This window comes from Microplitis demolitor, chromosome 2 (assembly GCF_026212275.2).
Source record: "Microplitis demolitor isolate Queensland-Clemson2020A chromosome 2, iyMicDemo2.1a, whole genome shotgun sequence".
Lineage (NCBI taxonomy): Eukaryota > Metazoa > Arthropoda > Insecta > Hymenoptera > Braconidae > Microplitis > Microplitis demolitor.
The window spans coordinates 15,345,470-15,360,955 of NC_068546.1; the positions used below are offsets into that span (position 1 = coordinate 15,345,470).

The 15,486-nt window shown below is 31.7% G+C and overlaps 1 protein-coding gene across 1 annotated transcript in view; it reads right to left on the reverse strand.

The window, feature by feature from the left end:
- Positions 1–13,845: 13,845 nt before the first annotated feature.
- The window catches only part of LOC103579904 (uncharacterized), a 442,473-nt gene continuing 440,832 nt past the window's right edge, over positions 13,846–15,486 (reverse strand). Inside the window, exon 4 of the mRNA XM_053737114.1 lies at positions 13,846–14,495. Coding sequence (XP_053593089.1) covers positions 13,971–14,495 — 525 coding nt within the window. The 3' untranslated portion in view covers positions 13,846–13,970. The remainder of the gene's footprint in view (positions 14,496–15,486) is intronic.

The following is a 15,486-nucleotide window of genomic DNA, read 5'->3' on the forward strand; positions in this document are numbered from 1 at the left end:
CCATTTTCAAATTAAATAACTTGGGTGACTACCTACGGTTCTCCGATTATTTCGCGTCTCCATCTCAAAAATGATCAAGATTTACGTTACAAATTTACACATTCAAAAAGATGAAAATTATCTTCGAAGCTTTTTTAGACTTTGCTAGTATTATTCTCTCTGAAGCCATCGAGGCCAGCGTCAGTGGTGGCGCTTTTTCGCACTGTATGTCGAATATTTTGACAGTTTCTCATGCTGTTACATGCAGATGTGAGTGATTTGTTTTATAAAAAAAGTGCGATTGTTGATCATTAAATTATAAAATAAAAAAAAAAAAGAAGCTTTCTTTAAATGTTCTGTAATTAGTTGTAAGAATACTTCTGTTAATTCAAGCGATGAATTTATTTCTTTTTTCACGAATAATCCACTGTTCGCATTTTAAGTGATTAGACGTCAAATTTGGTTAGATTCATTGCAAAAAAAAGTAAGTATAATTAGTACTCCATAAATTTTTGAAACTAAGGTTTTTTACAAGTATTTAAGGTGGGGACCTAACACAGAAAAAGTAAAACGTCATGAAAAAGTGCAACAAAAATGAGCGAGACAGAAGGCACTGCCTGTTTCCACTTATCTCTCTTGTATTGTGTATGTGTTATGTTTATAACAGGGTGCTTCATTTTAGAGCAACATTTCATTTTATTAATTCCCACCCAAAAATGTTGTAGTCGGTCGAAAAACAAAAATTTTGAGCTGCATGGCAGCTCTTAATTTCAATTGTAACCCGTTGCTAATCCAATTTTCATTTTTCCTATTTAAATAACATTGAAGAATAATTTTTTATAACTCTTTCCTTCCGCTCACCGTATTAAAATTTTTTTTATGCATTTTGACTTATAGGCTTTTGTAGAAGACTGAATGTGCGACAAAAACGGTCCTTTGAGTCGAGTCGGTAACTCGATTAGATTTCTTCATAAATCGCTTCTTAGATTAAAATTGCGTAATAATAGCACTTAATCTCGTCTATTACCTAAACTATTGATAATAGATGAAAATTTAAAGAACAATTTTGTAGGAAATTTTATGGCCTAAAATTTTTGTGATCAAATAATTTGTCGTATCTCTCAAAGTTTGGTAATTACATCCTCTTAAAATATAAAATCGGGGAAAAATTTATTTTCTACGTCTCCAAAAATTAATTTCATAGATATACGTAAAAAAATTGAACCAACAAATTGTGATATAAGTACTGATACTACATAAGGTCTGTATAAATTTTAGACCTATCATAAATAATCAAGTTACTTAAATAGTTTAAAAAAAGTTTCTTAAATATATGAGACTTACAAAGCCAGTAATAACTGTAGATTTATTGGTTTTAAAAATTTAACTGCCGTTCGATTTTAGAAAGTCCGATGACGTACATTTTGTGGGTTCGACTTTTTCACGTAGATCTATTAAATTATTTTCGGAGACATAAAAAATAAATTTTTCCCTGATTTTATATTCTAAGAGGCTGTAGTTACTGAACTTTGAGAGTTATGACAAATTATTCAATTAAAAAATGTTGGGGCATAAAATTTCCTAAAAAATTGTTCTTTACTTTTTTTATGCATTATCAATAGTTTGGGCGATAGATGAGAGTTAGTACTATTTTGACGAAATTTTAATCTAAGAAGCGATTTGTGTAGAAATCTAATTAAGTTACAGACTCGACTCGAAGGACCTTTTTTGTAGCAAATTCAGTCCTCTACAAAAGCCCATGAGTCAAAATGCAAAAGAAAATTTTTAATACGGTAAGCGAAAAGAAAAATTTATAAAAAATTATTTTTCAATGTTATTGAAATGGGAAAAATAAAAAATTGATTAGCAACGGGTTAAAATCGGAATTGAGAGCTGCCATGTAGCTCAAAATTTTTGTTTCTCCACCGTCTACAAGTTTTTCAGGTGGGACTTAATAAAAAAATCGGTCTATCGGTAGACCCTGCGGACCAGCCCCAAAACTTCCCGCAGTTTTCGAGCTCCTTGAGCTTGAAAACATTGTTTTGAATACCTTTTCGAGCTCTTCGAGCTCGAAAATACTGTTGCATGCTCTTGTTTTAGGAAAAAACCGTTTTTTAGCATATCTTTCTCCTACGATATCTTACGAACGAATTAAACAATTGAGATAATTGAGGCGGCAATCGACGCGTTTTATTGAGTTCTAGAGCTGATCGAATTTTGGGATTGATCGGATGAGTCCCTTCAAAGATAATCGAAAAAAACCGTTTTACACCATTTCCTTCTCGATTGATTTCTCTCGAACGAATAAACCGATTGGGGAGGTTAAGGCGGCGATCAATGCGTTTTCTTGAATTCTTGTGCTAATTGGATTTTGAGATTGATCGATCGAGCAATTTCTAAAAAATTTGAAAAAAACTGAAAAAAAATATTTTTTTTTTCTTCCATACCTTAGAGTCTATTCGATCGATCGATGTGTAATTTTCAGAAAAGTTGACGGCCAACGAACTCTTTTGATTGCCACCTCAAACATTTCAATCGGTCGGTTCATTAAGAAGATATTGAAAGTTTAATCCACACACACACACACACACACACACACACACACACACACACACACACACACACACACACACACACACACACACACACACATACACACACAAACACACGCACACGGACACTCGGGCATCTTTCTGAAAATAGTCAGAATAGCTTCCTAGGACCTCAAAACGTCGACATCTGATGAAAACTCGATTTTCGAAAATCGGGGTGGAACCAATAACTTCCCGAATTTTTGCAAATTAACCATTTTCTTCACGGGAAGTTAAAAATCTGTCTATCGGTTGACCTTGCGGGCCAGCACTAAAACTTCCCGCTGTTTTCGAGCTCAAGGAGCTCGAAAACATTATTGTGAATACATTTTCGAGCTCTTCGAACTTGAAAATACTTTTGGTTGCCATTATTTTCGAAAAAAATCGTTTTTTAGCATTTCTTTCTCTGACGATATCTCACAAACAAATTAAACGATTTTGATGGTCGAGGCGGGAATTGACGTATTTTTTTAAATTCTACAGCTGATTACATTTTGGAATTGATCGGATCAGTCGATTCGAAGATAACACCGTCACACAAAAAAAATTAAGTAGAATGTGCATTTGACCGGACCTACCTACGTGTACGTATTTTCGTCTGCTGAATCCGAATTCGAGGTCAGTTTGACCCGTACACCCTCGAAATTTCGAGAAAACTTCAAAAAAGCGTAAAAGTGGTAAAAATTGGCAGTTTTAATGATAAAAAAATGTTTTGGAACTAAGCTAAGCGTGATTTTCATGTATTTCGATCCGCTGAATATGAATCGAAACTTTGTTGAGACCACGAGCCATTTTAAATGTGAAAAAATCACACAAAACTCTCGAAAAATTCCAAAAAAATATGATTTTCATGATAAAAAAACTTCTTCTGGTCTAATTCAGATAAAATTTTATATTTTTTAATGTCTTCAATTCGCATCTTAATTTTTTTAATCTATTCACCCTCTAAAGCTGGAAAAATTCGAAAAAATTGTAAAAATTACCATTCATAACAGAAAAAAAATTGATTGAACATGATTTAATGTCTAAAATAAATACTCTATAACGTAGATATATCAAATAACTTGAAATCTGTGAAAAGCACAAGACATAAAAAGATAGAAAGAAATGAGTTTTACGAATCCTAAACTGTCCTTCGTTTGTATCGCACTCTTTTATTCTCAAATGATCATCGTAGTAGATTCCTCTTTTGTTTACGATTTTCTTCGGGTACTTCTATTTTTAACATCCAACAGAAATCTCCCATCATGTTTACACTCCAATTTCCTTGGTATCTACTCTCTATTTCACTGATGTCTTGGTGAAATCGTTCTCCCTGTTCTTCACTATAGTCTCCACAATTGTCAGGGAAGTAGTCAAGATGAGAATCTAAAAAGTGGAATTTGAGATTCATTAAACAACCCAAATCTTTGTAGTTTTCCAGCAATGCGTCAACTAAAGTGCTGTAATCCTCACTTCTGTTATTTCCCAAAAAGTTTCGTGAAACATTTTTGAAGCTTACCCAAGCTGATTTTTCTGTGTCGTTCCTTCTTCCTTCAAAATTTGCATCCTGAAATAAAGATCGTATTTGGGGTCCATCAAGAATTCCCTCTTTCAATTTTGCATCACTTATTGCAGGGATCTTTCCTCTCAAGTACGCAAAACAATCACCATCTTTATTCAGAGCTTTCACGTACTGTTTTATGAGTCCCAACTTGACATGCAGTGGTGGCAGCAAATATTTGGAAGGCTGAATTGAGGGTGGTCGTATAACGTTATGGGAACCTGGATTCAATGCAGATCTTGATGGCTATTCTTTTTTGACATAGTGATTTTTCCGGTCACTGCTATCAAACAAACATAAGTAGCAAGGATATTTGGTGAATCCCGATTGCTGACCTAAAAGAAGTGTTGCAATTTTGAGATCTCCACAAATTTTCCAGTTATGGTCTGAATTTTTTATTTTTCCCAATACAATCTGTAAATTTTCATAAATTTCTTTCAGTTTTGTCGAATGAGCTATTGGAATCGGCGCAAATTCATTCCCAATATGAAGCAAAATAGCTTTAAGACTTCGTTTCGATGAATCGATAAAAAGTCTCCACTCATCGTCCTTATACCTGTTCGGTTTCAATTCATCAACTAAAGCTTTAACATCTGAACAGTATACCACCGAATTTTGATCGTCATTCATAAAAAATTTCCAGAATTTTTTTTCCCTATTTCGATAGAATGTCACTGATACACCTTTAGCCAACAAATGTTTTTCTTTCCACCTTGACGCAAGTAATTCAGCTACATCTTTCGGTAAAGCTAAGTCTCGAACCAGATCATTAAGTTTTTCTCGGCTAAACGTTTCAGGGTCTTTTGTTTTTCCGCCAGGTAAGTACTCTTCATCTTCTGAATATTTTTCTTCCGAACTTTTTTCAACTAGCGTATCGTCTGTTTCTATATCCATTTCTTCAACCGTATTAATTTCCTTGACAACTTCTATTTTTTGTGGCTTAATAGCTGATGAAACATTGGTGTATACAATTTTGTTTTTTGTGTTCCAGGTGAACCCAGTAGTATCTGTCATACAGAAATAACATTTCTGTAAACCAGTTGGTGAAGACCATATCATTGGTATTGTGAATTTCAAGTTATCCTGTTTCTTGTTTTTTTTTCCACCGGGTTAACATCATATTACATCGACTACAAATCGTATGTGGAACCCATGCTGAATCCAAATTAGTAATTTGGAGACCAAAACATTCTTCATAAATTTGTTTGATCTTATCAGATAACGATCTTCGATTCCCATCCAAATTGAATTCTCCACAAATGTAACAAAATGAATGAGGACTTTTATTACACAGATGAGAATTACTCCTTGTAATAGTATACTCTCCAGTAGCCAAGTTTCCCACGTCTGAAGAACTGCAGTCGCTTGGTGACGACGCCTGCGAGCCTGCTTTCTCACCCTGACCAGACGCTGATACTAGGGCTCCAACTCCCTGCATCGTGAAGTACTTATCACTTGTACCTGTCATGACGGCACACACGCCGTTAACCCAGGGACTCTGCCAGATGGTTCTGTTGCCCATCGTCGCCACGTGGAGGTGCCCTGGCTAAAGGCACAAGCAATTAAGTCTTCAAAAGTCAAAAACGAGAGTAAAAAAACCCAAAAAATTACTTTTTTCGAAATTTTGGAGGGTTTGTGTGAATTTTATACATTTAAAACGGCTCGTGGTCTTAATAATGTTTCGATTCATATTCAGCGGATCGAAATACATGAAAATCACACTTAGTTTAGTTCCAAAACATTTTTTTATCATTAAAACTGCTGATTTTCATCATTTTTACGGTTTTTCGAAGTTTTCTCGAAATTTCGAGGGTGTAGGGGTTAAACTGATCTCGAATTCGGATTCAGCGGACCAAAATACGCACCCGTAGGTAGGTCCGGTCAAATGGAAATTCTACTTAATTTTTTTTGTTTGCTGGTGTAATCGAAGAAAATCATATTTCACCATTTCTTTCTCGATCGATTTCTCTCGAACGAATAAACCGATTGGGGAGGTTGAGGCGGCAATCGACGCGTTTTATTAGATTCTTGTGCTGATTAAATTTTGGAATTGATCGATTGAGCCATTTCTAAAAAATTTGAAAACAAACTGAAAAAAAAATTTTTTTTTATTTTTGTTTTTTTTCCATATCTTAGAGTCTATTTGATCGATCGATTTGAAATTTTCAGAAAAGTTGACGGCCAACAAACTCTTTTGAATACCACCTCAAATATTTTAATCGGTCAGTTCATTAAAAAGATATTAAGAGTTTACATCCATACACACACACACACACATACATACAGAAACTCGCACATCTATCTGAAAATAGTCAGAATAGCTTCCTAGAACCTCAAAACGTCGACATCTGATGAAAACTCGATTTTCGAAAATCAGGGTGAAACCAATAACTTCCCGAAATTTTGAAAATTAATAATTTTCTGAGCGGGAAGTTGAAAAACTGTTGCTCTAAAATGAAGCACCCTGATATACATATATACGAGGGTGGGTCGAAAAAATCAACTATTTTTTTTTACAAATGCTACGGAATGAAAGTTTGCTAGACATCTTAAAAAAATTCTCACCAAATATGAGCTCTTAATTTTAAGAGGAAGATCCTCTGCATCGCAGTTTTTCATTTTTTTTTCAGTCCAATAGAAAAAATTTCATACTTCATCATCAATTGATTGTACAGAAAAATGTTCTTTGCAAACTTTGAAAGAAATTCAATGCTCTACAAAAAAAGTATCCTATATTTTTACCGTTAACCTCACCATTCAATGATATTGAAGATTTAAGATTGATCATTTTAAGACAAATTTCATTTTTGTTTATGAATTTTATAACTCGACAATAAATTACTATTATAAAAAACGTAATACAATTTTTTGTAGAAAATTAACTGCTCTATTAAAATGGTCTAATGTTTTGGCGATTAAATTAGGCATTTAAAAGATACTCATCATCAAACATTCATGTGTACTGATTTTAAGAATTTTTGATTAGATAATCGAAAAATTTCAATTTAATTTATGCTTTGAGAAAATATACACGAATTTTAGTTTTTATCAACTGAGAAACTTTAAGTTTTTTTTTAAAGCGTAAGTACTTTTGTCTACATTCAAAAAAATGAGTTGTACATTATTTATCGCTTAGCTAATTATTTATTGAAAAAAAGAACGCAAAGTTTTTATTATAAATATATTATATGATATGCTTCAGTTTTAGAGAAAAAATGTTCAATTAGTTACAAAAAAGTTTTTTATTTCAATTTCCAACTAAATTGTTAGTTTTCAAGCTATTTTCTGTTGCAATATTAGGGTAATTTTTAAGATGCTCGTTAACAATTTGCAATAAAAATTAAAATTGCTCTTCGCTGAGAAAAAATTTTCCATCGGACAATATCCAGCTATAGTGGAAAGATTTTTAAAGCCATTTTGAAGACGTCATTGAAGAAAAACAATATGATCGTTATGTTTAATGACTAAAAATATAATGTTTAGAATTATTGAAAAAAATTTTTCCAAAATTTTTGAAAATAAAGTCAAATAATACTTATATTGATGACAAAAAATGAAATTTGTATGAAATTCATAAATTAAATTGATATCTTTCGATTATCTAATCAAAAACTCTTGAAATCAGTACACATGAAAGTTTGATGATGAATATCTTTTAAACACTAAATTTAATCGCCAAAACATAAGACCATTTTTATAAAGCAGTTAATTTTCTACAAAAATTAGTATGGCGCATTTTATAATAGTCATTTATTGTCGAGTTATAAAATTCATAAACAAAAATGAAATTTGTCATAAAATGATCAAACTTAAATCTTCAATATCATTCAAATGGTGAGGTTTACGGAAAAAGTATAAGATATTTTTTTTGTAGAGCATCACGCTTCCTACAAAATTTGTTAGAACATTTATCTATACAATCAATTAATGATAAGGTATGAATTTTTTTTTATTGGACTGAGAAAAAATTGTAAAATTGCGATGCGGAAGATCTTTCTCTTAAAATTAAGAGCTCATATTTGGTGAGAATTTTTCCAAGGCGTCTAGCAACCCATTTTTCCGTTGCACTTGTAAAAAAAGAATAATAGTTGATTTTTTTGGTCCACCCTATATATATATATATAGTTCATTCTACGATAGGAGGTAATACGCATGGCAATCATCATACAATAGAATACTTATTTTGTGCAATAAATTGCGGCATCTTAATGTATTTTCTAAATAACATTATGAATGAATGCCTAATGAAAACACATTTTCCTGAAATTACGTATGTAAGTCTGAAAATGTATCTACCCTGGTTTGTCCCCTTGACGTTTTTGGTTAAGCACGTAGACTTTATGTACCTTCTTTTTTGCAATATCTTAGTTCAAGTATATTTAGTACAAATAAAAATGAATATACTTCAGTATAATAAAGAAAAAATACAAAAATATTTGTATACTTTCAATAATTTTCAAACTTTATTTTTGTCCCGCTTTTTTTGTGTATCTACCCTGGCAAATTACAATCCGCTTAAATAATCGAAATATCAGACTGCCATATTAAAAATGGTGGTCATGAACACGCATCAGCGAGAAGATGATAGTACTGAACAAACCAGGCATTAAATCACTGTCATTTTTTAATCAGCGCGACGCAACAGTACGGTGAAGTTGCTTTGCAAAGTTAATGTGTCTCTCCACTGGTAAGCCGTAAGTTAGTATAATTTACCTAATTTATTTTGTATCTATTGCTTCAATTCAACAATAGTGTAATAGTTGAAGGTAACATGTTTTCCATTGAAAATAAATGTATGTCAGTTAAAAAATTAAAGTGAGTGAAGAAAATGTCTCTCCTCTGCCGTATTTCTCCTGGCAAGATAACTACCAGGGAAAATACTCACTAACCAAGGGAGATACCGACATGGGCTAGGTTTGATTTTCAGTTCGAACTATCCATATTTTTTTCGATTTATTTATAGACTTTTCAGTGAGAAGATACCTTTCTGATCCTGTCCAATCCCCTCCTATCCTACTTTTCCTTCCCCATAACACGAAAAATAGAGTAACGCTTCACGTATATAGTCCCGTAAAAGTCTATAAATGAATTGAGAAAAATATGGAAAGTCCGAACTGGGAACTAAACTTCACCAACCCTGATCTTGACGTCTTTACCCTGCCCAATGTATTCACATTGGGTTTTAAAAAGTAACTAAATATGTATAGAATGACTTGCTCTTATGTAAATGTGTTTTTAGAAGGGTCTAATGTCGTAAGATTATCGCTTAATAGAGAAACGCATCTCCTATGACCGCAAAACCTCTTATCAAAGAATGACTCATATATTACATATTGTGACTAATTTAGTTTTAATGTTATGAAACTTTTAGTTTGTCAACTATTAATTAAAATTAAATCCTCATTATTCAAGAAAAAGTTCAAAGGTTAAGCCATTAATTCAAAAACATGAATCATTAAAATTATATAAATTCAATTAATTTTAAATTTTATGTCCATTAAACAATGGATAGCTGAATTTTTCACATTGTTTTTTCATATATAATTATAAATGGAGTTATATATAACTTAACTTGAACGTGTTTAAGAAATAAGTAATGTCTGCAACATTGTGCGAATTATTATAACCCAGGAAAAAATGATCGGGCCTGACCATGCCTGCCCATGTATGATCAAGCCTGAAATTAAACCTGATCATGCTTGTTTATGGATAATCAGGCCTGAAAGTAAACATGATCAGGCCTGATCATACCTGTCTATGCCAGTTCATGTCTGATGCGTTAAATACACTCAGGCCTGATCATATGTGTCCATGCCGGTTCATGTCTGATCAAGCCTGATACATGGGATTAAATTAAAAATTGTAGTTATAATTGAATATAACTAACTTAGTTATAATTATATACAGCTAACGTAGTTATAATACCGAAGACAAAATAACCGAATACCAAAATAACCAAATGACAAAATAACCGTTTAAAGGAATATTTGCAAAAAATTCAAATGTTCAGTATAAAATTTCCGTACTTTATTAGCGCATACGAAAACAAGCTTATGTATTGGTCTAATGTTGAATAATCACACACAAAAACCATGATAAAAGGACACAACATGGTAACAAGATAATGTGTAACAATAATTATAAACTAAGAATCTTTTTCAACATAGTATTAATTTATTCTAATGCATACTTGGTAATTGTCAAATAGCTGTGATTTGTCTACATTAATATGACCATGAAAATATGTTTGCGATTTCTGTTATAATTACCGAATAAGAATAACAATAATTTAATAGAAAATGTCACGTAAAATGTCAATTTAATAAATATGTTAGTTGAATATAATTAATATGTGGTGTTATGGTGTTGAACAATCGTTTAATCATTCGGTTATTTTGTCGACAGTTATTTTGTCGCGGTTATTTTGCCCGTGAAAAAATAATCATACATGACCATGTATTAATGCTCCAAACATGGCCTTGTATGAAAATTAGCCAGACATGGCCATACATGACCATGTACGTAAATTGGCCAGGTATGTCCATGTATGACCATACATACCATGAAACGGCCATATATGACTTTATATGACTATGTATAGAAATTTTAACTAAATTAAAAAAAATTTTTTTTTTTTTTTCAATTATTTTCGTGACACAGAGATAATCAGATATGCAAATAATTGAATTCCTAATCAAATTGGAAATTTTTAATACAGAGAAAAAACGCTAGACTTACTAATGACCGCATCCGCTTCAGTAGGATTCGAACCCGGGATCTTCCGTACGAGAGACTGACGCTTCGACGACTAGGCTATGCAACCGACATTTCGTTTCGTTGTACTCCATAAGATTGGAGGAATGTACTCACTTTCGACAAAGCAAAATATAATCATCAATTTGCTTTTATTGATATCAAAAAAATTTCCTATTTTTTTTACACTACAACATCCTGTTCACAAGTAATTGTAATAGTAAGCTCAAATTTTTTATATAAAAAATCTGTACTTTTATATATGGCCATACATGCTCATATGTAAACTATATATGGTCATGCATGGCCATATATGTTTCATTTTCACAGCTAAATATATGGTTGAAATTATATTCAATATAGTTTAACAGATTTTCATTTTAAGAAATGTGTCATACACGGAAAAAAATATAGTAATGACAACTCTCTGGGATAGTGCTGAGTTCTTTCTGCAGAAGGAAAATTTCAGACAGTATTTTGTGCTATCTAGACTGCATCCACTACTATCCGAAAAAAAAATTTTTTACTTTGATTTTTCCTCGAAAATGTTTTACGTGTATTTAAAATGGGAAAATAAACTTGTAAACTACCAGCTTAATTCTTGAGATATCGAGCTGATTATTTAGGTGGATTTTTTTTAGGTCCCAAAGAATCTTTTAAGACTATGAGACCAAAAAAAAACAACCATTTTTTTTTTGACACACCCTAATAGTCATACGTTTCTATGTATGGCCATATATGCCCATACATAGACTATAAACGGCCATATATGTTCATATCTGTTTAATAAATTATGGACATGCATGGTCATGTATTGTCATGCATAGCCTTGTATAGCCATATATGCCCATACATGACTATGTGTGACCATGAACATATATGTTAATTAATCATAGGCGTATATAGTCATACATAACTATATATGTTTTTACATGGTCTTGTATGATTCATATATGACCATGCATGACTATATTAGAAAGTTTTATGCCCATGTATGGCCATATATGCTCCATATATGAACCATATAGGCCATGCATGGCAATGTATGATTCATTTTTCACGAATGTCTGAGGTTCGCGAGTTCCAGGGTTCAAATCGTGCACAAGTTCGAATTTTTTTTTATTTTTGTAGAAATAATTATATTTAATTGTATATATATATATATATATATATATATATATATATATATATATATATATATATATATATATATATATAATTAAATAGGGCTATTTTTTATCTATAATTTTTTTACTTGGGTGGGCATGAACAGACATGAATATACTTGATCAGACCTGAACATGCCTGTCCATGCCTGGTCAGGTCTGATCATTTTTCGCGGGAAAGTTTTATTATACTAATATAATCTAATGTTCTGAAAAACGACTGATAATAATTCATGTGTGATCATAAATACAGTCACGAATTTTTCATAACTACAAGTGGCCAATCGACGAGCGGAGCAGGCTACAATCCATCAATAACAAAAGTTGAGCAGCATTTAGATGGATAATTAATTAGATGGGTGACCCATCCCGAAAAAGGAATAATTTTATAAAATTCTACTAAATTTTACGAGGCCATTCTCAGTTTAAATTTCATAAAAACATTTTTTCCTGGATTACTAAGATCTTCCTTTATAAAACTTTATAAGATTTTAGAAAATTTTATAAAAGTATGTGAAATTCTATAAAATATTGCTGTATGGTCGTATAAAATTGTTCAAAATTTTACATAATTTCATGAAATCATGCAAAACTTTATAAAATATTATACTTTTTTATACAATTTTATAAAATTACATGTGATTATTACGTTTCTTACTCAGATCTTACTTTATAAAATTTTATTGAATTTTCTGAAATTTTATAAAAACATTTTTTCCCGGGTAAACCGTTGATTTTACCTATAAAGATACTATCGTTAAATTTAAAGCACTTAACAATACTACTCAAAATTCATAGGTTGGTAGATTTAGTGGCCCAGCGCAAAAGACAATATCTGCAAACATAAAGGGTTTGAAGCTTCGGCTACAAGACATTTGATCCGCAGACAAAATATCCGCGGACAAAATACCCCCTGGACAATTGATGCCCCAATGGTTGACCCTGAAGACTTCTATTTGACACGGGTTTTAAAACGCGTTTGTATGGTGATGTGGCACATAAACAAAAGAAAAAAGTCTGTCGTGTTCACACAGATGGTGTTTCTTTACGTATGTGTAGCCGGTAACTTACCATCTTATAATAGTTTAAATAAAAATTAAAAAATATTTAATAATTAATTTTATTTAACACCGTACGATGGACGGTGGCGTTATAGGTCCAACCCGTTTATAATTTTTTGGTAACTTCAGTATTAGTTATAAGGCAGGATGTGTTGGAGGTGCCTTAGTGACGATTTCACCAACACATCTGGGATGAAACCTAATACTGTTCAGTGTCTATTGAACTTTGAGTTTGGTAAAGCTTATAAGTATGTGAATTGACGCGGCAAATTACACATTTTAACATGCGATATCTATTAATTAACCAGTTATTAGATAGATGATAAAGTGTATGCGAGTCAGTTAACAACTTAAAATAACAGTTTATGTGTGATCATCTTACATTAGTTACAACATCAATTCTTGTTTTATGAGTTTTAACTTTGAACAAAATTATTGTGAAACATCTAGGATTGGAAGATTTTGTCGTGGGACCCTTTGTCTGGGGGCGTTTTGTCGCGCGGGTCAAATGTCGTGTAGCCCGAAGCTTCTTTCGGTAAAAAATAAATTAGGCTGCGTAGATCACATTATTTCATTTTCTTGTTTATTTAATAAGATTAAATTAATCTCGAGAGATGAAACGCTATTTTTTTTTCTGTATAGATCGGCAGTAATTTATATTTAGAATTATTCTTTACCATATTGTAAAGCTATACAAAAAGTTGTTGCCGTAATAATTTATTACACAATATACAAACATCGATTATTTTTTAATTATTAATTTAATATCAATCTATATTTATTAAATGATCAATTTAGTTCTAGTTTCACATGATGACTACTCAAGTTACAGTTAGTGAACTTTTCTCGTGGAACGTTTTGTCATGAAAAAGTTTCATTACTCTAATAATTGAGACGGTAAAAGTAGAAGCTCGTGTCCTTTTCCAGCTTCCGAGCATATAGAATATGATGATGGATGAGCTATTTTCACTGCCATCGATGATGTTTTAATTATTTGATTAGAGCATTGAGGTAAAAGCGATGTTGTAGGCTGTTCTCGTTTGGATGGTGAACCAGTATTTTCTTTTTTTAATGTGTCTTTGCCAACAATAACAACTGGGCACGCTTTCCATTGACAATTTTTGCAACAATGACACAAACATATGCATAGAAGAACTCGCAAGAGACAGCAAAGAAGTCCAGCACACAATAAGCTTGGACCAATAAGCCTTAGCTCTGGACTCAGAAAGCCTTTTTCTCCAGTACCAATAAAAGAAATAACAAGACCCAGCGCTGTGGTACCAAGTCCAACATATAACACAGTATTCAATGCTGCATTAATCTCAGGATGAACGTACCCACTCAGATTATCATTTTCATCATCTTCACCACTGCTCCCATAACAATTACTTGCGTCTCTTATCTGAAAACAAAAAAAATAACTAATCGTATCGATCTTTGACTATTTATAAAAAGTCTGAAGAATTTGATTTTTAAATAGGATTAGTGTGTATTAAATTCCGATAAACTGAGAGATAAAATTTTGACAGTTATTTTAGTAGATTTAATTTATGAAGATTCCGTAAGCCAATAAAGTATGGTGGAATTGAAGTTCGAAAATACTAGAACAACAATATTCGAACTATCTTTAGTTCCACAGTACAAAATTTTCTTTAATTTAAGCCAAATGTACCTACTTTATACTCGCACTTTTCTAAAGATGTAAATTTCCATTTAGTAAAAGTTAGGGGATTCACAATCATAAATATCTGGAAGTGTATTAATTGAGAAATTGAAATCAATAGCGGTAACGAAATTAAAAATTTGTAGCACTTTAATACAAATATAAAGCAGGAGAAATAAAATAATTTGTGCTTGTTCTCTACCTTTGCTCCTCATGACTTTTTTTAAGAGTATTGATTTTATAGCCTTGAGTCAAAGCTGCCAAAGCTAAGCTGTCTCAAGACCCGTTTCATTCTCATGAATTACCCAATTTTACCCGACAGAGAATTAAGTTTACCCGAACGTTTCCCGATCTTTAACAACTCTGTTGTCAACCAATGAAAGGGTTCAATTTTCACGCGAAATTAAAAAAAAACCTTTTAGAATATTTTTTTTTTAATAGTTAAAAAGAATAAACTTTTAATTATTCAAATAAACAAGATATGGAATAAATAACTATAGGCGCTATTTTTCAATTATTTTTTTTTATAATTTGTCGTTTTAACAAAAATCAAAAAATTACTGAACGTCAGCTAACTTCAGTTTCATAAATATATGAAGATCAACTGTTTAATATAATTAGTTAAGCATATGATAAAAATATTTATAAGTAAATGTCATTTATAGATAAGGTTTGCGCGCCAAATGTAAATTAGTGTAGATTAATCCTTTGTAATGAAACTTATTAAAAT